General features: G+C 41.5%; 1 protein-coding gene across 3 annotated transcripts; it reads right to left on the bottom strand.

Moving 5' to 3' along the window:
* ACER2 (alkaline ceramidase 2) lies at nucleotides 1-22,295 on the bottom strand. Of its 3 annotated transcripts, XM_021381138.1 has the most exons (7): nucleotides 21,252-21,387; nucleotides 14,695-14,925; nucleotides 14,362-14,476; nucleotides 13,548-13,689; nucleotides 9,518-9,655; nucleotides 3,945-4,082; nucleotides 1-3,264 (listed from the first exon to the last, which is right to left on the bottom strand). In XM_021381138.1, exons 3-7 carry the CDS (start codon nucleotides 14,435-14,437, stop codon nucleotides 3,078-3,080), a joined length of 681 nt encoding a protein of 226 aa, XP_021236813.1. In that variant the 5' UTR covers nucleotides 14,438-14,476; nucleotides 14,695-14,925; nucleotides 21,252-21,387; the 3' UTR covers nucleotides 1-3,077. The 3 variants fall into 3 exon arrangements, with proteins under 3 accessions (XP_021236813.1, XP_021236814.1, XP_021236812.1); XM_021381139.1 differs by lacking the exons at nucleotides 14,695-14,925; nucleotides 21,252-21,387 and adding an exon at nucleotides 22,159-22,295; XM_021381137.1 differs by lacking the exon at nucleotides 14,695-14,925 and having other exon boundaries at nucleotides 21,252-21,464.

Genomic DNA, 23,069 nt, shown 5'->3' with positions numbered 1-23,069 from the left:
AAAAGGCAAACAGTATTTATTCTGAAGGCAATTTAATGTTGCAAAGTATTACATGCTTTCCACAAATACTCAGTATACAGACTTCAACTGAGATGTAAAACAAAACAATCCATTACACACTATTAACTGAATTTGTAATGACTGTGAATTGGGCAAGTGCTTGTCAAGACTGAGATCTAAACATCCTTTCTTAAATATTCTTGAAGTTTAAATCAGAGAATGATGCGCCTCACATACCAAGATCTATCTATAAAGAATCCACATTATGCTCAACACGCTATCGTGTTCCACTAGTTAAACTAGAATGCTAACTGAAACTGAAGTCTAGAAACCCAGTAACTTCCTGCCAGCAAAGGAAGGAAGCATTCCAGGATTTTTAAAACCATCACTTCATACTCCAGGACAACAGGCCTACTTGTGCACACTTCTACTCATCTTTTTGATAAGGGCAGTGTACAAACCCCTTAGTGTGCCAACTGCATATTTCTTTCTGTACCGATGTTATTCTAAACTGGAGCCTTAGTTCAAAGTATAACCTGTGAAGCTGTGAATCTGGAAAAACTGCATTTTTTTTTCATTTTTGAAATAAATGTGGCTTTTGTTGGAATATAGGTTAACATTAATTTAAGGTGAAGTGCAATAACTACATCTAAGAAGGATGGTGTGCCCTTATAACTGGAATACTCCCAATCAGTTCTACAATGTAGCTTCGTACAGTGGATAGTAATATTTGTTCACAGTATCTCTTACGAAATACACGTGGCTTAAAGGTTATTAGATAAATAAATCAGAGATTATTCTGGTCTATATCTGCATTTATCCACTTCTGCAATAGCTGATTGCCCTACATCCATTTTTTAAATTATGAAATCATTTCTTTGTGAGCAGTCAGACTTTGTAGGGCAGAAGACGGCAGCTGTCTGCAGGATGGTTAGAGCCCTCTAAGTCACAGTTTTCTTTCCAACAGAATATTAAGTAGTAAGACTCGAGTTATTCTGAACAGTACATATGTTTGCAGTTACTAATTCCCCAAGCAATACTGAAAATAACTTATTTATTATAATAATTTAGTAAGCAATATTGAAGAAATCTTACTCAAAGTAGGGCTTTATCTGAAAACAGCAACCTTAGCTGGGTTCCAGCCAGTATGCCTATCAGTATAAGGATCTAATCACAAGATTAATACCTAAAAATTGGTTAAAACTGACCATTTCATATTCAAGGAGAGAAGAAGAAAAATGGAAAAAGCAGCTGGGTTTCAACGAGTACCGAAGATTACCGTGTATATAGTTACAAACAAGTTTCATACAAAAATATGTGCCCAAAACCACATTTCTGTCCAACAAACTAGCAAGTGGCATAAATATTCATTGCTGCAATGAAGTAAACAAATTGGCTGCTTTTGTGATCCATTAATCAATCTGACAGTAGGCTACTTACCCACCTCAAAGTTCTCAAGAAGTTATATCCCCTACTAACAACTTTGCTTTAAGGGTAATAGCACACACCTCAGCTTCCATTTTCTCAGCATAAATTTGAATATAAGGTTACTTGAAAGGTTTTACAGTGCTTGAAAGCTAATCCACCTCAAAGTTCCTGTTAAAAGCCATTCTCCTAAAGATGATGCTGTACAGAGTACATACTCATATTCATAAAAAATAAGTACATGAGACTCAGTAGCAAAGCACAGAGGAGATGTTACTTCTTGGTCTAGTATTCAAAAAGGAAATATCACTTTACTAAAAACACAGATCTAAATCCTTAACCTACCCATAGTTCTGGTATTTGGTAGATTGTAAGTAGACCCCATTTTCTCCAAGACTGCAGCAGTCGTAACTAATATTTAAAAAAACTTACCTGTACTTTGCACTGTTTTGTTATCAGACCTAGCATTAATAGCTTGCAAGAACCATAGCCACTCCTGAAATTCAATCCTAATGTAAAACTTTAAACTAGCTGCATCCCTTACAAAACAAGCTGAAAACTAACAGAAAACTTGAATCTACTATTCCTTTCTAAGACTGCAAGACTGAATGTCACATTTCATTGATTACTGAAATACATCTTTTATCTTTGTTTTTAAGCAGTTACCTACACCACCTGTTTTTTCCTAAATATCATCAGCAAAGCACTGGACTATTGTTCACATCACTTTGCAAAGCTTTGCTGAGAAGTTAACTGTCAAATTAGATATACAGCTAGATACCCTAGGAGTCTTAGCAATTTAACCACAATGTCAGTCTATGCTGATCTGTGCTCTGACAGAAGTTCAATCTCACACTTCTGTGTAAGCTTCAATAACAAATTCAATACCAAACATGTCTGGCAGAGGTAGAGAAGGATTTCCACAACATTTCTGTAAGACGAAAATGCACAGCATATAAATGTCCATGAACCAGTGGAAATACAGAAACATTCAAAACCCCTGAATTCCTATTTAGTTTTAGGGACTGGATCTTCTGTCAACTATTTCCACATCTACACTTTCTAATTGCCTTGATCCAGATATCCAGGGATAATCACTTTGCACTGGTCTCCTGCTGCACCTGGGGAAACAATCAAATGCTCTTTTGATGCACATCCAGCCTCCCTGTGTTACACTCCAGGATGGGAGAACATGAGCATGCCCTTGTGGCCAATGTGCAATTATATCTACATCAGAGCTAAGAAGGACACAAAAACGGGAAGTAGGTCTCTCTGACAAGTTTCATTTATAAAGAATGCCTCAAGACAGAGGTCAACAAAGGTGAACCAAGCATCAAAAGTGATTTACTGCAGGAGAACCATTTCTTGTCACTGATACTTGGAAATAACTTTATCAAGTGAAATGCTACATTTTTTTTTAAAAGTGCAAAATACAGCCAACCAGAGAAAATAGTTCAAGAGCTTTCACGTTCCTGTCTCCTCTCTTTTCTCTGGAAAGAAAAAGAACAAACACAGCTGCCACCTGTTCCTATGACACCGGGAAGGCTGCTTATCTTAAGAAGATAAAATACTACCCAATTCGTTTATCGTTATTTTAGATACTGTCTGTGCTAGAATGAAAGTTGAAAATCCATCCCACTCCATGGCTAACTTCATGTGATCTTCACCGGTGATTTCTTGTGTGCGCAGAGGAGGGTGACGTAGGGAACGCCAATGAATGCCCATCTCTCACTTGGCCAGAACTTTATGACAGGGCCCTGCTCAGGGATCTCGGAGGCAGCATCGAAGTAAGCGAAACAGACACAGCCTAGGTAAGCCGCAAGGCAAATCAAAATGTGCCTGAGAATAGACCAACAACCCCCCCCCAAGAAAAAGAAAAATTCAGTAACATGACTTCAGGTTATCAAATACATCAGCATGGTTTAAAATCAGTCCATCACTCTCCTTCTTTCCCTAGTCCCCAACAGTGCTACTATACGCCCCCTGCCAATAGGCAAAGAATACAGAGAATACATAAAACTACAAAACTGGAGCTCATCCTCTGCATAAACTGTCTGCAGCTTTTTGGTCTCTTTCCATCGTACAGAGTTGTTTAGAAATGATGAGTCACAGCACTTTGGATAAGAGGTCACAATTTGCTGTGTGATAAAAAAGAAAACGTATCAAAGCTGTTCACTGCTCCCACTTCATCCTCAGCTGTTAACAGTGGATGTTTGAGCCTTTATGGTCATTGCTTCAGTTGAGCAGTGCTTCTGGATTTTTAGCAGCCAGCAGGGGCAGGAAATTCAGTTGCAATTAATCAACTTAGTGTCTGAAGAATGTGATCAGGACAAAGAGCCTTCTAAATCTGCCACCTTGGATAGCGTGAGACTTGCTCCTGGCTTACAATCTGATCAGTAAATCCATTTAGCACTAACTAGAAATAGCCATCAGCAGCCTATGGACACAGCACAGAATGGTACTGCGGTGAGGACCTGGCACCTTCGAATCAAACTGTGGAGTTTATGCACAACACTTACCAAACACAGTGCAAATAGGGGAAGTTAAATGATGACCAGATCTCACAAAAAGCTTTGTCACTGATCCAGCAGAAAAGTGCTAGCATCCACCAAAGACCTGAAAACAGACCGAGTTTGTACACACGCAGGTTTTCACACCTGAGGAGAAAAATGCAAAGAAGCTACTGTAAAACAAAACAATATTTGCTTGATACCTGCTTGGCTTTAAGTGTTCCAGAAATATGATTAAAAAATTAAATAAATATATATAAAAAATAAAAATAAAATAAAGCTAGGTACATCTTTAAAATGCCTCCACTGTAGATGTCCTGAATGGTGGAGCTTTACTTGCAAGAAATATGACTCTGATGTAAGGCACTGGTGAGGTCACAAAACAAACCTCTCAATTAGTAGCTGTGTTTTGGGCATTATCTTAATTATCAAGATGGAAATCACGGGCAAACACTGAAGCACTAAGTAATTAGTCAAACATCTTGTCAGTAACAACTAGCCACTCAGCAAGCACCCAATTTTATTCACATTCTATCTTCCGTTGAATTGTGACTATATGAAGATTGGTAATAAAGAGGAACTGGGTAATGTTTTTTTTTATTAGTTGGTTGATTTTTTCCCCTATGATATTGCAGTTCCGGAGAACTACTGAGGCATAGGAGCAAAGACATGTGTATGCTTCAGCAGATGGTGTGGGCATGCGCATCTCACACAGAATTCTTCACACTGACTAAGCTGCAATTCCCTCCCTCCGCAAGAAACCATACTTGTTAACATAGAGGTACAATGTAGAGAAAACATTTGCTGTGATCACATGCAGTGTGGCCTGCAGGTGATCATCACCAAATATAATAAGAGATGCAAGAGTATATGCATAGCACTACCTGCGTTGCAGGTCTACTCAAAAGCTCAGTTTTATTCCCCTATATGATGCTTTGTTATTTTCCACATTTTGGAATTGCACTAAGAACTGCAGCTTTGCTCAAAAGACTAAAACAAGAAAAGAGAAAGGAGGCATCAATATACTCTTCCAGTTCCAAAAGGTTACTGAAGTTAATAGCTTACTCTCTACCCACACTTGCTATATTGAGATTAGGTCTCTTTGTACCGCCAGATGCAGCTCTGCTGTTACTGACACCTGTGATGCAAAGCTAGCATGAAACATGGCTAGCCCTATGTGGCCAAGGAAGGTGTGTCTCTGTTTCCCTGCCTTCTGCAAGAACAAAGCTATTATATGGGATTTTTCCCCATGCTTTTTTTTTTTAATTAATTGTTAAACTCTTAGTGTTCTTCTCAAGAATTTGAAGTGCTACTAGATAACTCGTGCTTCAGTGAAGAGTCATTCTCATGCCAGTGATGCATCTGCTCCAAATCAACTAACGAGATGACAAGGTAATTTGTTAAAGTTACTTGTTTTAGCTAGCTCTCAACAGTAAATCAGTGAGCCAATTGTCCAGCCGGTACAACAAGGGAATACTCAGCCTTCATAGGGAGACACTGGCCACTACATTCTTCTGCATTTTACTAGGAAAATAAACCAAAGGGAAGTGCCCCACAGTTCCATCCTCTGTCCCAAGGTCCTCAAGAGGAACTCCTGTAATCCACACCTTCTTACACCTCTTCCGGAAAGTTACTGAGATTGTTTCTATGCCTCTTCCCCTCCTGCAGATCAACGGTCAACCTTCCTCTCTGCTTTGCAGACTGCAGTCCAGCCATCTGAGCAGACTTGACACTGAATCACCAGACTTCCCCTACACAATTAATTCTGACGTACCTCATCTGGAAGGTGAGAAAAGTTTGACAAACTGATCCCATAAAGGGACACTTGGCCTTGTGACACTCAGAAGCAATCACGATGTTTATCCCTGGAGGAGTGAGTAGGCATAAGTAACCACTTATTTACTCTGTGCTCTGCTGTATTATTTATGATCCCTGATCCTCTGTCTATCTACAGTCACAACTGTCCTTGCTAATTGAATAATGAAGTGCTCTCATAACACAGTGCAGCACAGACCAAAATGTTCTCTGGTCCTTTCTCCTTCCACATCCAACATTCGTCAGTCTGAGATCCATCATTCTGGTTTGACACATTACAGAGTTCTGTTTTTTTCCCAGTATTAGCTGATATTATCTCCATGGCTGCACTAAGCCTACAAGCTACAGGCTACTTAGCATCCAATGTCAGTAAAGTAGCAATGCCAACTCTGTCTTCAAGCTAAAACTTTTCATTACATCCTTCCTCATGTGTTAGACTCTCTTAAGCACTTAGCACCCAGCGATAATGCCTCCTGCCCCTCTGTGGAGGAAAAGCAGAACTGCAGCTGCTACTAAAGCTTTGCTAAAGGAGTCCAGTTAGGCATTCAGAAAAACTGAAAATCAAAACACGAAGTACTCTGTACAGACACACTTTTCTGAGTACACTGCAGGACCAGCAGTCTGCCTGGCACTGTTGTATTGCAAGCTAAGCAAATTGCACAGCTTTCTCCACAAATCTGTTAGGTTTTTTTTAATCTTGAATATTTCAATTGACATTTTAGAGGCATTTGGGATTAAGAAACTCCTAAGACTGGGTAGGAGGCACCTCTGTATCTACTGGATTAATGTCAGAAAAGCTACATACTGCTTAATCTTGTTGGAAAAGAATTTTGTCCAGTGTCCTTTGCACAAATTCGCTTTAGGGTCAGGCTTTCTTTTTTTAAGTCATCTATAAATAATGTCACAGTCAAAACCATCACACTCATCTTTAATCAAAAAAAAAAAAAAGCTTCAACCACTCTGTTCTCCTCCACAAATAGGTATCACAATATCTGCTTCCATGACAAAGACACCTACATGACTTCCACAAAAATCAATATTCCACATAGCGTATGAACCAAAATGGCTTTTTCATTTGGCTCGAATTCTCCAGTTCATTTGACAAACAAATGGCCTTTAAGAGGCTATAAAAAGCATGAAGAAAAGGCTAAGGAGATTACTGAGTTGCCTAACGACTTCTAGAGCACAGCTACAAGAATTCTTTCTCTTGTGAAACAAGCCAGTGAGAAAAATACAGTTTGACAGTTTTAGAACAAAAACCATATTGGTAAACCCTCCTCCCATTCAACAGGTAAGACTAGACTGCTACACTGAGTAACTGTGCATTCTGACTGAGCAAAGGTTATGTGTACAGAGAATATGGAGCCTTTCCTGGACCTGTCTGAAGAATGTAAATAAATATGTGCAACTGCATTCCATTTAAAATAAGAGGCATGAACTCAAACAGACAGCTCCTTCAGTCAGTGAGTGACCATGCCTGTCAATATCTGAGTAGTTTTAAAACCAGGAGGAGAGGACAAGTAACCTGCACAGTTGCTTCAAACACTGGGGTACCCCAGACATCTGCAGTATGAGAGACTGGGCTGGTGCACACTTCCAACAGTATTATCTTCCAGTGTCATGGCACCCTTAACAAAACATATCAACTTTTCTTCAGCATGGTTGCCAGATGTTGATTAGTAACTTGACTTTGACACAGATAACTGCCTTTACATCCTAGTTTTAAACTTTTAAGTAGTTTAGCCTTTTTGTCAAAGGAAAAAGGGACACGAGCAAGCTGCAGCAATGAAATACAGCTTCTCCACAATCAGACTGCTAACAGCAAAATCAAATATGCACAGACATACCTGAAGGCAGTATGAGTCTTCACTGCTCAAGACACAGATGTCAACTGAGCAAGAATATTCTACCACCTATCTACTCAGGGAAATAGTTACTGGCGTGAAGAGGACCCACTAAATCATACTAATTTGATGATGCTATAATTTCCATTGTTATTTCGCTTGGACCAGCAAGCAACATAATCCACAGCCACTTTCTACCTGATTGCATCCCTATGAGACACACAAAGGGATTTGTTTGAACAGAAATAAGAAAAAAAAATTATAATGTCTTGTCTTTCAGGAGCGAGTATGCATTTAACTACCTTTTGCTCTTTTGATCACCTTACATCCACAGCATGTCCTTAGCACTCTACTCCACTAGTTCTGCATTTAAGAGCATAAAGCTCTTTTGCACAAATAGTCTCTCCTCACCAGGGATGAATGAGTGGCAGTAAATTCTCACTTGAAAACAAAGTGTTTCTGATTTGCCTGAATTCAGTACAAGATTTATAACAGCCTAGAAAGGGAGTAACTACGATGTACTACATCAAAACACTAACTTAAGCACGGAACAGAATAAATGTCTCTGAAGTAAGAGTTTCTACTTCAGCAACTTATTCTCCTTCCTTCCCAAAGTATTTTTTTCTCAGACTCAGATACACAGAAGACTGCCAGGCCTCAGCCATGTAGCCCCTTAATGACTGCAGAAGTGGAGAAAAGGAGAATCGAGAGGTTTTAAATAACGTCTGAATTGTTTTTTCTTCAGCAAAGAGATGGAATGATCCCATTTCTAATTTAAATTTATCAGGGATCAGCATAGCTTAAAATGAAATCTATAATTACCTGCCTTTTACATTTACATAAAAAAAAATCATATGCTGTGCAAATAATTGTTCAGTGGCATGATCAAGTCTCCCTTTGCCCTGTCAGTGGTTCCCCAGTGCTTTCTTAAAAATGAGACATATCCACTAGCAGCTTTCTTCTCTACATGTAACTTCCATGCTGCTTCCCAAATTTCTCTGACAACAGAAACAGCTGATGCTTAGCAGAACATCTAAAGAGAAAAGACACAAGAACACTTATACAGAACATGGTTAGCAGAGGCTTACACTGCATAGGAAAGTAACAGCAGAACAGGATTAGGTGGGAAACAGGAGAATCTCACTATCAGAAGCAGCTAGAATGCAGGCATTTTGTCCTACTCTTCTTTATTTTGATGGACATTTACAAATGCAGTGTAAAAGGCAACGTAAGTTATAAAATCCTTCTCAGACACTGGAGAAGAGAGCAGAAGTAGTTTATATGCTGATACTTGCCTGGCCCTTTCTGCCTTGGTGAGGAGATGCAAAAAAAGAGACTCTTCACAGTTTATGGTCATGGTAGGACTCTTTAAAATGTTAAAACCAATCTCAGATTGTTTTCTACCTGCATTCTGGTTTTATAATTTCTAAGGCCCTGACTGAAAGCTATCCTCTGTAACCTAGTGATTAACCTTATTCTGAATCTATCATGTTATCTGTGTGATGTAAGACTGACAGTAAGCCCTGAGAGCTGGCACATCTTCCATGCATGCTTGGGCCTTGCCCCCTGCAGTACCCAGACTCTGATCATATGATCACCTCACGCCCATGCAGACTATGCAGCAGAAAAACTGGAGTGAAACTTGCCAAAACTCCACAATAAATAAATTTGAGTTATATCAGGTTGAGGAAAGAGACATGCTGCAAGAAGACAAACAACATCTGATCTAGTATAATTGCCTGGGGAAAAAAAAATCTTTGCCAAAAATGTCTGAACTGACAGAGCAAGCTTACACCAGATCTGTACAAGCAAGAAGCATATCTGATCTGCTATCGCAAGCACTGAAGCTAGATCTACTGTATCATCATATGGTAGCCTTAGGATCTCCAAAGGCAACACCACATTCATCAGAAATGTACTCACCTCTTCAATTCAGCAATGAGTAAGGCTGTGCAAGGAACACCCAGAGTCATTAGCGAGATGTTGTTGATGGCAGGTTTAATGAAGGCAAGGCAGGTAGTAAACCCAGACAGGACACCAACGGCAGCTTTAAACCGGCTCCTGAAAGTTTTTTTGTGAAGAGGAGAAGTGGTTTTAATTTAAACCTTTTAATTAGTAAAGACAGAAATCTTAACATGATTTTAATAGCTTAAAAAAACTTACTTTTTTTCAGGTGTGGGCAGGAGGTGCAATGATAATATGCACAAAATGGATGTAGATCCTGCACTGACTTGTGTTTGCATACAGAGTTAATCATGTAGCTAGATCTTTCCTGAGCTACAGTTTTCCAAAGCAGATGTATACATACGCATACATCTGTGCGTGTGCATACATTGACCCACACTGATCACTGGTTTCAAAATCTTAAGATCCTGCTCCAATTTTCCCTCTCCCACAAGAAGTCAAGAACAAGATCATCTCTGTATCCAGCACACTCCCTCAAAGCACCTTTGTGTCATGATTCTTCCTGCTTTTAACATGCATTTTTAGGATATTTTTTGTTAGTGTCCCAGCTTTTAGAGGCATGTTACAGTCTGTTTGGTATGTTCTTAGCATAAATAAAATCATAGTTGGGCACAAATGGACAGTCTGACAACTTTTAAAACAAACATATATTGATTGTTTTTTTAAACTTCAAATTTGGACTTTAAACAACCCATTTCTAGTCTGTGACAGGACTATGGCTGATACAGGATCATTATGCTGCCTCCAGACTACTGATCTACAACTTTGTAAAACTAGTTGATGTTCAGGGATGGCTCTTTTAATTCCAAATCTCAAGTAGGACCTCAGTAAACCTGTGTAGCACCATTCCCTGACCATCATTATCAATATCATCATCTTCACCAAGCTCATTTCATAGGCTTCTTGCTTCAAAGTTTTTTAAAGCTGAAAGGCAACAAGTTACTTAAGTAGGAAGTTCTGATCTTATGTGAGTGCCTTAGTGACTAAAGACACCATGAATCAGTCATGGTAGAAAATAACATTTTCAACATTCAAAATCTGAGTGTGACAAGGATGAAGAATGTAAAAAATAACAGCAGAGAGTACAGGGCATATATAGTTCTAGAAGAATAAGTTAAGCAAAACAAAACTTAGAAATATGTCTGTATACGTACACATAAATATCCCCAAATCGCAGAATCACAGAATTGCAGGGTTAGAAAGGATTGCAAGAGATCATTGAGTCCAACACTCCTGCTAAAGCAGGTACCCTACAATAGGTTGCACAGGTAGGTGTCCAGATGGTTCTTGAATATCTCCAGAGAAGGAGACTCCACAACCTCTCTGGGCAGCCTGTTCCAGTGCTCCTTCACTTGTACCATAAAGAAGTTCTTCCACATGATTGTATGGAACTTCCTATGTTCCAGTTTTAGTTCTATTGCTACGCATCACCAAGAAGAGCCTGGCCTCATCCATTTTCCTCCCACCACCATTTAGACATTTATAAACATTAATCAGATCCTCCCTTGGTCTTCTTTTCCCTAGGCTGTACAAACCCAGCTTACTTTGTCTTTACCCATATGGGGGATGCTCCAGACCCCTTATCATGGGCTGGACTCCTTCTAGGAGATCTCTGTCTTTTTTTGAACTGGGGAACCCAGAACTGGACAAAGTATTCTAAATGAGGCCTCACCAGGGCAGAGTTGCGGGGGAGGATCACCTTCCTCTATGTATCTATGCATAAATCAGATCTGTTCTGGGATAGGCTTTTTTGTCCATTAAAATTCTTTTTTTCTGTACACTTCAGGAAGAAATCAAGATCTTAACAAATAACGACCCTGACAATCTTCAGGGAAGTAGTATTCTGAAAACATTAGGATGGGGTACATCCTTCAGCTCATCTCTGTATTTTTATCGATCAATTATAAACAGGCAAACAACATGCATCACTTTAGTTTTATCACAAAGTTCAAATAGGATTTCTCCACACAACAGTTACTGTTCCTTTTAAAAAGGATATTGCTTAATCTCATGGCTAATACTACAAATCTATGAAGCAAATTATCAGAATACAGTGATAGATTACATACAAGAGTTCCTTTAGGCTTTTTAGGAATAATGTATGTGCAGTCAGAGAAGTTATTCAAGAGACTGAACTGCCCTCCACTTTAACTAAATGTCTAGAAATCATGTCATCTACCAAATAACCCCAGAAAAATATCTATTTGCTCTTCGAGTTTATGGTGTTCTATAATAGGACTACATTACAATATGAAAAAGTACTAAATTCACAGTAACTTGACAAAGCCATTGCACTACAGACTACCTATGATAATTCAAGATACACTTCTCACAGTGCACGCTATTTTGAGGAATACTCAATGCAGGCAACAACCTTCTCTACAAAAGCAATTTCTAACTGAGTATATGTCAAGGAAATAAAAAAAAAAGAAAACAGACAATAGCATGAGAAAGCAAGAGGCAGCAGCCTTAGCAGTTTTCAGAAAGCAGAATATTGGTGCTGTGATTCCAACCTCTCCATTACCTCAGATTCTTTAAGGGTAAAAGAACAATATGCACAAAGATTACAGCATACTTTCTCTGTAAGGGAGACAAATCACAACCAGATTCTTCAAACTGGTTAAAATGCCCTTCTTGTTGAACTTCATCCCATTGACCTCAGTCTTGTGACTCCCATCTACAAGAAGGGTTGTAAAGAGGATCAGGGGAACTACAGGCCTATCAGCCTGACCTTGGTGCCAGGAAAGGTTATGGAACAGATCATCTTGAGTGAGATCCCATGGCATGTGAGGGGCAAGCTGGGGGATCAAGACTAGCCAGCATAGGTTCATGAAAGGCAGGTCCTGCTTGACCAACCTGATCTATGATACACCTGGTGGATGAGGGAAAGGCTCTTGACATAGTGCCATGGTTTTATGACACATAGCCTATCTAGACTTCAGCTAAGGCTTTGACACTGTCTCCCACAGTACTCTCCTAGAGAAGCTGGCAGCCCATGGCTTGGAAAGGTACAGTCTTCACTTGATAAAGGACCAGCTGGATGGCTGGGCCCAATGGTGGAACTGAACTGTGTTCAGTTTTGGGCCCCAGACTACAAAAAAGACATCAAGGCCCTGGAGCATGTAAGAAAGCTGGTGAGGGGTCTCGAGCACATGTCTTACGAGGAGTGCGTGAGAAAACTGGGATTGTTTAGTCTGGAGAAGAGGAGGCTTGGGGAGATGTTACAGCTCCCTACAACTTCCTGAATTAAGATTGTGGGAAGGTGGGATGTTGGCCTCATCTCCCGTGTAACTAGTGACAGGACTAGAGGGAAGAGGGAATGGCCTCAAGTTGCACCAGTGGAGGTTCATGTTGGATATCAGGAAAAAATTCTTCTCTGAAAGAGTGGATAGGTAGTGAAATGGGCTGTCCAGGAAGGTAGTTGAGTCACTGTCCCTGGAGGTGTTCATTCGCGGAGGAAACATTTAGATGTTGTGCTAAGGGACATAGTTTAGAAGGAAATGTTAGTGGTATGTGGATGGTTGGACTGGATGATCTTTGAGGCTGTTTCCAACCTTGGTGATACTATGATTCTATTTTAAACCTGCAATAAAGAAAAGTCTGCTGCAGCAATGAGAGACTTCTAAACAAACAGCACACTTAAGTCTTTGAATAGTTAAAAACTACACTTAACCTGTGGCTTAAAGTTCAGATAAAAATTCAGCTGACTCCCGCAGGTACACTCTCGTATGTATACTCTCAGATATACAAAAGAACAGGAAAAGAGAGTATCTATTACTTTGGTTTAGGTGCAACTTACATAAACTATTCATGTCTTTCTAGAGCTAACAAGAATAGGCACTTTCAGAGTCAACCATCACATCCCAAAACTTGAAGTTTCAGGGCATAAAACCCACTATCAGGAACATAGACACAGGACTTCTGAACAAAAAGAACATAAGATGACATGTTTCACGAGACAGGTATGTGTACTATGTCGCATGATTACCTGTCATTCCGAAAAACTCTTGGTAGGTATCTCCTAGGGAACCACATGGCAAGAGCACACATAAGAACCCATAGAATAGCCAGCTCATCCAGCATCTGGCCCAGGAAACTGAGGGTGGCATGAAAGTAAACAGATCCAATTCCTGGAAGAGTTGATCAAAAGTTACAGTCAACAGTTACAGTGCTGTACATACTGAAACACACTGCTCATGATCAGGAATTCATAGCAAATGGCTAATACAATTTGGTATAGAAAACAAAACAAAACAAAAAACCACACCAGCTTTGCTAGAAAAGCAAGCCAAATAATCAGCACCTCATATTAAAAAAAATAAAAAATAAATATTAGTAAGTATTAAAGAAGTTCCCAGTGCCTTTAGGATTGAAAAAGCTTAAGAATTTCCCATCTACGATACAGCTAAATCTGTGGATCAATCATTAAAATGTCTAATTACTAAGCAAAACCTGTTATCCTCTCCAGTTTTGTTAAGAATTCTTAGCAATCTTTAATCCAGCATCAGAAGATGGAGAGTCAGCACTGCTCTAGAGTAAGCCTGGACACAAATAATAGAACTTGTACAAAGGAAGGACAAAAAGAGAGCAGAACTAAGGTTAAAGTCTCCCCAAACTCCAAATGCAAGAGGTATTTTCCTTTCAGAAACTACATCTGCTTTTGCTTCAATCAAGTACAAGCAAACTCCTCTGCAGACGTCAATATTGCTTTGTTCTGCTGAAACAATTATGCACAAGCAGGAAAAACCGATTTCCTCTCCCACTTCATGCATGAGCAGGCAAACAGAGATTAATCAACTTACCAACCACAACTAGCAGAGTCCATATTAAATATATTCCGCTGTTGAAGCAGGTTGCATATTGACGGAATAAGCACATGCATATGGGTGGTAAAACAAAAAACAAGACGTTGCTTATCTATAAAAATAAAAAAGTATCACAAAGACAGAAAATAAACATTTAATATCTATAGGCTTAAACGTCTACAAAAAGTCACGCAATGATACAACTCAATAAAATATAGTTCTCAGCTTCTGCCAAAGCTGAACAGTTTTTGCAAAGCATCATTAAGCTGAACTTCATTAAGCTAGTAATAGCATAAAACTCTAAGCAATGTAAACTGTGGCTAGTCACACCTTTATATCACTTTTCAAGTCTATTTCCAGAGGAATTTTATTAACAGACTACAAATACTCCAATTGCTGCAATTCAGGAAGCCTTCAACAGCAAACAGATTAGGAACAGGGAGCTGTAGCAAGTGAATTGTCTTCTCAGTGGTTGTCAAATCCAGCATGGAAAAAGCACCAGATGGGCTGTTAAGTTTTGCTGAAGTCAGGTCACTGAACAATTGCTATTGTTTGGCAGATCTGAAACACAAAGTTAAGCTGAAAGAGTTAGAACCACTTTTTCTAGGGTTAAGAAAGCCTTAAGTTGTAAATCCTCTCACACTTCATTTTTTTTCCTGGTTCTCCATCACAGAAGCAACAAAGTACAACTGAAAACTGGTTATAGGGAGGTGAAAAGGCTGGTAATTCAGAACACTGATAACATTATTTTTTAACATAGCATGTAAGTGTTGAACAAAGATCCTTTTTTCATTTGCTTACCAACAATGCAGAGCATCTATCTCTAGTTACATGCTGAAAATGCTTTACCTGCAATTAGCAGGAGCTGTCACTGCAGCATCACACAGTTCTTTCAGTAAGAAGCTGTGTGTGCTGAGGGTCAGCCACAGGCACTACTGCTGGTTCACAATGGGACAAGGGCAAGGAAGAATTCCCTAGCCTTGATCTCCTCACATTCCCCATAGCTAACCAAGGCACATGACAAAACAATGTCTAGCAACATTCCCCTAGAATGATCATATAAAAGAACTCTCAGAAAAACAGCACTCCTTTGGGATAGATCTCCTCCTCTCAGAGACTTATGGACATTTAATGACGTTAATGAAAATCCAATGGAAAACAATTCAGGAACAGCATATGAAGAAGGCACTCATTTCATAAATGTCCAGCATTACACACTGTCACAAACAGAGTGAGAGCAGAGGTTGCAATGATTAAAATGGATACATCTAATTCAACATTTCCAAGAATCATCAAAATATACTCCTAGTCTGGCATCCAAACTGACAATAACTACAGCAGTAGCTTCTTAGCACCGTCTACTTTATGTGTGACACCTTCCTTCACACTAAGACTCTACAAAGACAAGCTGTATTTCTTTCAAAATTCTTGGCTATATTTCATTTCAGTAAAATACTTAGATCTAGCACACGCTCATTTTAGAGATGTAAAATCCTGTATCTTCTCTACCTAAAACGAAGCTAGAGCAGCCACTAGAAAACCAGCAGGGAGAAATTTTTGTATTGACTGGTACCACCATCTTTAGACAATCTTAACAAACTCACATTTGCTGCAGTGTGTGTCCTAAGGCTGCATGAAAAGGCCCAGTGCACCAGGCCTGTACATTACGTGTTGGATAACCACAAGCAATTCCACTGCCACGAGCACCTGGTTGCCTAATGGTGGGGGAGCAAAGGCAAAGAGAAGGAAGGGGATGGACAGAAAGAGAAAAGCTCTTGGCAGTTTTTGGAGACAAAAGCATGAGCCTCCAGGCCTCTCACGAAGAGAAGTCACCATGCTTCTTGCAGCTGGGCCAGAGTGACGACCAGTCTCAATAGGGAAACATCAGCAGAGGGCCTCTACTTTGCTCCCACTGGACTGCCCTTCTAAACCAATGAGAGGAGGGACAAAATCCTTTTGTCAATCAGCAGTTCCTACAGCTTATTTCATCACAGGCCAGACCCCTTGAAGATTCACACATTTTCACAGAAGCCACTCACACTGCCCAGCTTTGAACTGCCAGCTTACTATGCCTGTCCCCCAGACTTCTCCAGACTGTGGTAAAAGTAGCCCCATTGCACATCAGGCTGGAGCCTTACCAATTTCACTCAAGCTCCTTCACAAACCGTCCTCTGATGAATCCTCTGTCTCTTTCTCCCAGTTGAAGTAGGAAATCAAACTCACAAACTAGGCATGAAAAAGCCGTCAGGGCCCCGACTGATAAGCAGTGCCACAGACAAGCACCTCTTAACTAGCAATAAAAGGACACTTAAGGAATTCCCTCACTCCATCAAGGCAGCAAATTTTGCCACCACTATGATAGCAGGAGGCACCTGGCAATGTCAGAGTTCAGTATATCCCTGAGGGTGCAACAGAAAGACCGAAGAGTTATTTACAGAGAATGTCCTAAAGCAGATTTTAAGAGGCAGATGAATTTGCTTAAGCCATGTAAAACCTTCATATTCATCTAACCATGCTCATGCAAACATCTTCCATTCCATCCATCTAGCTCTGTGCTGCAAAGACGTAATGGGACATCTGGAATATAGTTACGGACCAGAGCTGTAGTCTGCTGCCTTATTTTGCAAGCAGAGAGTGGGAAGGCTCTCCTTATCCCAAAACAAGTTGGAAACATAAACAATGATAGGCAGCAGGGATGATGGAATATAAGTAAGTCTTCTGAGAATCCCACAGTGCTCTAAACATTTTAAGCTTTTAGACAAGATTATGTCAAAGAAAAGCATTAAAGGAAAAAAAAAAAAAAAAGGAATGTAAAAGAAAATCTTTTCATCTCTACATCTAGAACTGACCAGTGAAGTAAATCAGACTAAGCAATCATGCAGTGCAAAAACTAGGCTAGAAAATTCTTATTCTGCCTAGGAACAAGGTGACAAAGGAAATACATATACTTGCCATATCTACAACAACATAGGTTTACATCAGTGAGTAGATAACACAGAAATTGTTTTGCACTGCTGCAGTGCTCTAGTGGCACTGAACTCCTGTCCATGCTAAGGTACTATCTGCAAATGCAAGAAGACTCCACTAACGTGGAGCTTGGCCGTGATTTATACTCACTGAAGTGGCCTAGAGGGAAATTACATATCACTGTAAAATCTGAAAGAATTTTGATGCTGAAGTTCTTTTCTATTAAGTTTGGAATTAAACATGATACTACTGTCTCTCTTTCATGCAAAAGCTTGGTTTTGTTTCTTATATTCCATACATAGTAATTTCCACAAGCTGTATTCATATCAGAACTCCGAACATGACCTGAAATATGCTGCTTAAATTCTCTTAGTTTCAAGTTCACGGTCAACTAGATCAACATGAGACTGACTTGCTGGCTTTCATCCTGTTATCAGCCTGGCTCCCTGGAAGAACCACACCCTTAGATACACTGCCAGGATTAATGCCACTTTTCCCAAACAAGTGAGGCACCTATCCACTGGGCTTTGGTTTACAAAGTAGGTTGCATATTCACATAATACACAATTGGCCTGTACGATTTGATAATGCAAAATTAAAAAGTCTGTAAACTTAAGATCAGTGCAAAAACTTTAAAGAAGAGGAGTACTAAGGATTTCCTTCGGGAACTACCTGAAGGGAGGTTGTAGTGAGCTGGGGGTCAGCCTCTTCTCTCTTGTAACTAGTGACAGGACGAGGGGGAATGGCTTCAAGTTGCGCCAGGGGAGATTTAGGCTGCACATTAGGAAATACTACTTTTCTGAAAGAGTGGTCAGACGCTGGAACGGGCTGCCCAGGTAGGTGGTTGATTCACCGTCCCTGGAGATGTTCAAGAAATGTTTAGATATAGCGTTGGTTTAGGTGGATGGTTGGACTAGGTGATCTTGTAGGTCTTTTCCAACCTAGCTAATTCTATGATTCTATGATTTGCAAAAGGTAATTCAAAGTTACAGAAAAAGCCAAGAAGCCCATCAGTAAAAGTCCATCCTCTGGCTTTAAATAATTCTGGACCACTAATTTTAATTTCCAACTACTTACTTGTATGAAAGGAATACAGGACACAGGACACAGACGGAATGTCAGTGGCCAGCTCAGATCATGACCACACAACTTTGCTCACACAGTCTGTATGTGGTATTTCCCATGGTCTTACCAAAGGTTATTTACTATTTGCTAAGTCTCTCAGCTAGCAGCTGAGCATTCAGCCACTGAGCCAGTACATCTTGTGAGAAAGGGAAGCAAAAATGGAGTAACTCTTCAGTGAAATTAGAGGGTTTGTATCTTCAACGCTCCTATACAAGAGCATGAACTACAAAGACATGAACTACAAGACTGAAGTAGTAAAAAAGATGTTGCCAAAGTATAAGCATATTCTCAATCTGATAGCTTCTAAAAACACTAACCTCCTGGCTACTACAGAACAGACAAGGAATAAAACCACTGGCAATTCTCTTTAAATTGAAATTTGGCAAGAAATATATGCAAAATAGAATCTAAAACATTAAACTGAAAAATACCAATTTCACTAGTAACAGAAAAATGTTAGAGTTTTCAGTTTTTTCAGGAGTGTAAAACACAAAAAATATCTTTTATTTGTTCTCTTTTGCAAATACCTCTGAAGATGTAAGTTCTTTTAAGTGTGCAGAGGTATTCGCTTTTGTTCAAGAGTAAGGTTACACTGCATAAGGATTAATTATTAAAGAAAGAAATTTAAAAAAAAAAGGAAAAAGCCAGTTTTCCCATAATTTCCTAGTTACGAAATATTTTTAGTCTCCTTAAAGTGTGTAACATGAAATCATCTTGGACATGTATGTTTTTAAAAAATTGTGTGACTAATTTGTAAAAAACTGCCGAACAGATATTCTTCTACTCACCTAGCACTGATGAGCACTTTGCTTTGCTTTTTAACAAGATCAAGTTAAATTTACACATAACATTAAGGTTGGGTCCCACAAGAACAATTAAATGGATCTTTCTAAATACGTTTCAGATAAGCTGTTCCAGTTTCCTGCTTACATATTGCATGAGATCTCAACGACATCTCTGATCTTAGCTGTAGCAGTCTAAAATGCGGATTAGCAAGGTTTTAATCTACAGCTTGAAGACCCAGATCCCACATTCAGGTCTGCTGACGAATCTTACCTGAAACTTGTAAAGGTTTCGAGTCAGTGTCAGCACAGAGACAACTAAGAAGGAATCAAATTCAGAGTCCACTTACGGTGTCTGTCACAGTAGGGCCAAATCTTTCCTACCACCCTGTCAGAATCTCTGTCTCCAGGAACACAGCCACTCAGATCCCATCAATTCACTGTGAATTCAATAGTCTTAATTATCAGAAGTTGCAAACACAGAAGTCAGTCTCTCATAATCTCTTCACTACTAAGCATATCTACCCTCAACACAGCCTCTAGCCCCTATGTTTTCAATGTACAGTTAGCTGAGTTGGATGAAGCTTCTGCAACACAGGGGGCTTCAGGGCAAACATGGTGCTGTGCCTCTCTGCTAGTCTGTCTGGTACCTCAGTTCATCACCCGGACATACCCGCAGCTCCCAGCATTTGCAAGCTTCCCTGCCACAACTAATCAGCTCAACACAGTCAGAAGGATATCCAACCCCCTGCATTGCTGGCTTCAAAACACATCACTTCAAGAAACTTACTGTTTACCATGACCTTTTCCTCTCTTTGTTTTTGGTTCTTGCACAGTGACATCAGAAACAAAGAAAGCAGACTGTTTCACCACACACCCTCAAACAGAGACAATACACCACCTAGATGACTCTGGTGCTGAACTACAACAAAAACAACAGGTTAGCCATGTACACCATACACAGTTGAATTATTTGTTCTAATTGCACTGCATCCCTGGGTACACACTCCAGTGAGGGATAAACACTCCACACAGCTCTTTCTTTCCTTCACAGAAATGCAGCACTAGCATCTGATGTTAGCAGTCAAGAAACACAGACTGAAAGAGAGCTCAGATGAGGACAGAATTTGGGGAAGAAATTAAAAGGCCATTTTGAAGTACGCAAGTCAGACAAAGCAGAAACCCCACCTCACACCTGCTACAGATCAGAAAACCCTGTGCAACAACATAGGCATGGTGTTTGCAGGGCTACCTCCTAGTGACATGGTAAAGCACATCACCAGAAAGCCTGATGTATGACCTCACTCCCTATTGGGCCTGTTTGTCACTGCGAATCCTCAGATGAATAAACAGGATGCTGGGAGCAGCGCTCCCCCTACCAGACCTTTGCTGCGGGGAACATGCTTCCAGCAGCGCTCCCCAGCAGCTCCTGGGCCGGGATGACACGAGTCAGGTGCAAACCAGGGCTTCTGGAGGAAGTCACAATTACTTCAGTCCTCTTCCCTCTCCTTCCTTTTTTCACCTTTCTTGAGGTGACTCCTCCTGGCAGCACTGCACTGACAGCACCCTGCAACCCTCTGTCAAACTGCTCCTGTAAGTTTGGCTCTGGGAGAAGGCAGAGCTTTAAAACACGGTTTTGCCTCCAAATACCGAGAGTGTCTGCTCGTGGCCCGCCCCTGCCCTGCACGCCGTCGGGCAGACTTACACCTGCGCCACGGGACAGCAGCTGCGGCAGTCCAGCACGGGACGCCCGCGGGCCGGACAGCGCCGGGCAGGACGTGTACCCTGTTCACTCGTGGCTCACAGTCCTGTCTAAACCTCCCGATTTTGCGCCTGCGGTATCAAACCGCACAGCTGGCTGTCACTCCAGGTACCACGTCCAGCAGGGCACCGACGGAGCCCCTCCGCGAGACCCTTCAGCACCCCCAGCCCCGGGGGCACCGTGCCCGGGCAGGCGCCAGACCCGCCCGCGCAGCTGTCCCCGGCCCGCAGACCCTCCCTCCCGCCGCGCACCGTGTTGTAGAACTCGGCGATGGCGGGCACGATGGTGTAGTTGTCCTCGCACCAGTCCACCTCGGAGCTGCCGGCCCGCAGCTGGTCCCACCACAGCATCTCGCCCATGGCGCCCACCCGCCCTTGCCTGCGATCGCGGCTCGGCGGGGCGGGGCGGGGCGGAGCGGGCCCTCCCACATCCCTCAGCGTCCGCCCCCGTGGCGGGGCGGCCCGGCTAGCGGGGCCGTGGCGCCTGGGCCCTGCCGGGGAGCGCTCCGCAGGCGTCGCTTTCCTGTTTCCTTGTCGGCGCCGAGCAGCCCGCTCCTCAGCGCGCAGCCTGCCCGCCTCCCTTCCTGCCTGCTCCCAGCTCGCCCTCCTTTGTGTGCATTAACGGTATTTGTTCTAACGCTTGGGTGAAAATATTTGGCTTCTCACGTTCTTGTGCACTACATTGCCCCCTGTGCTGTCGCTACACAACACTGAAAAGAGCCTGGCACCGTCCTGCACTTTGGATATTAATAAGCAGTGGTGAGATTCCCTCTCTTCTCCAGGCTGAGCAGACACATTTCTCTCAGCCTTTCCTCGTAAAACAGATGCTCCAGATTCCTAATAATCTTTGTCGCCCTCAGCTGGACTCTCAAGAAGTTTCCTGTCTCACTTGAACCGAGCAGCTCAGAACCGGACATGGTACTCCAAATGTGGTCTTACAGACACTTTCAGGTTCTTAGGCTGGAGATGGAATGCCAGCTGGCCCAGCGTACCACACCCACAAGCAGAGGTGGCTGACACATACACAATTCCAGCTGTCCACCTGTCTGTTCATCTGTCCCCACTCTCCCAGTAGTCATGGACAATGCAGCAGGCAGGCAGAAGAGAGCAAGCCTCTGGAACTCAACTACTGCAGCTGAAGCAAGGGCTTCTGGCTTACCCCAGCCTTGGTCAGGTTGCTGTTCAAAGGAAGCACACCTAAGTGGAAGCTGGTCTATGTACAGAAACACCCAGTCTTCTCCCCCAGAAGACACGCAGAGATGGCATTTCCTGTTTCAGCCACATCAACTGTTCAATTCTAGAATGGATCCAGCAGCTCGGAGTCTCTATGACTCCACTGTTTGTCTTAAATGAAAGAGGCATTCTTCTTATTTTAAGGAAAATTAGAAGGAATAGTTTTCCTAAAGAAACAGTACAAAATGTAACCCTGATTCCCAGTCATAGAATCATTAAGGCTGGAAAAGACCTCTAAGATCATCTAGTCCAACCATCAACCCATCACCATGTTCATTAACCATGTCCCTCACTGCCACATCTATCCTTTTCTTGAACACCTCCAGGGATGGTAGCTCCACCACCTCCCAGGGCAGCCTGTTCCAATACCTCACCACTGCTTTGGAGAAGAAATTCTTCCTAATATCCAATCTGAACATCCTCAGGTGCAACTTGAGGCCGTTACCTCTTGTCCTATCATCAGCTGCCTGGGAGACAACCCCCACCTTGCTACAGCCTCCTTTCAGAGAGTCGTAGAGAGTGATAAGGTCTCCCCAAGCCTTCTCTTCTTCGCATTAAACAATCCCATTTCCCTCAGCTGCTCCCCATAAGACTTGTGCTCCCTTCACCAGCTTTGTTGCCCTTCTTTGAACAATCTAATTGTATGACATAGATGTAAACAGGATTTTCCTCTGAAGATCTCTCATGGCACTTAGATTCCTCATGCAGCATGAGGGGGTATTTGACAGCAGCCAGCCAGTTGCTCACATGATTTAGCCATCAATGCAGTTCTAAAAATCTTTTTAGTGTCCCATGTATCATGCCTGCTAGCCATGTTGTCCTGCCAGTTGCCCTACT

Source organism: Numida meleagris, chromosome Z (assembly GCF_002078875.1).
Source record: "Numida meleagris isolate 19003 breed g44 Domestic line chromosome Z, NumMel1.0, whole genome shotgun sequence".
NCBI classification, from domain to species: domain Eukaryota; kingdom Metazoa; phylum Chordata; class Aves; order Galliformes; family Numididae; genus Numida; species Numida meleagris.
Note: the sequence above shows the minus strand (reverse complement) of the source record. Positions and strands in the feature narration are given on the sequence as shown.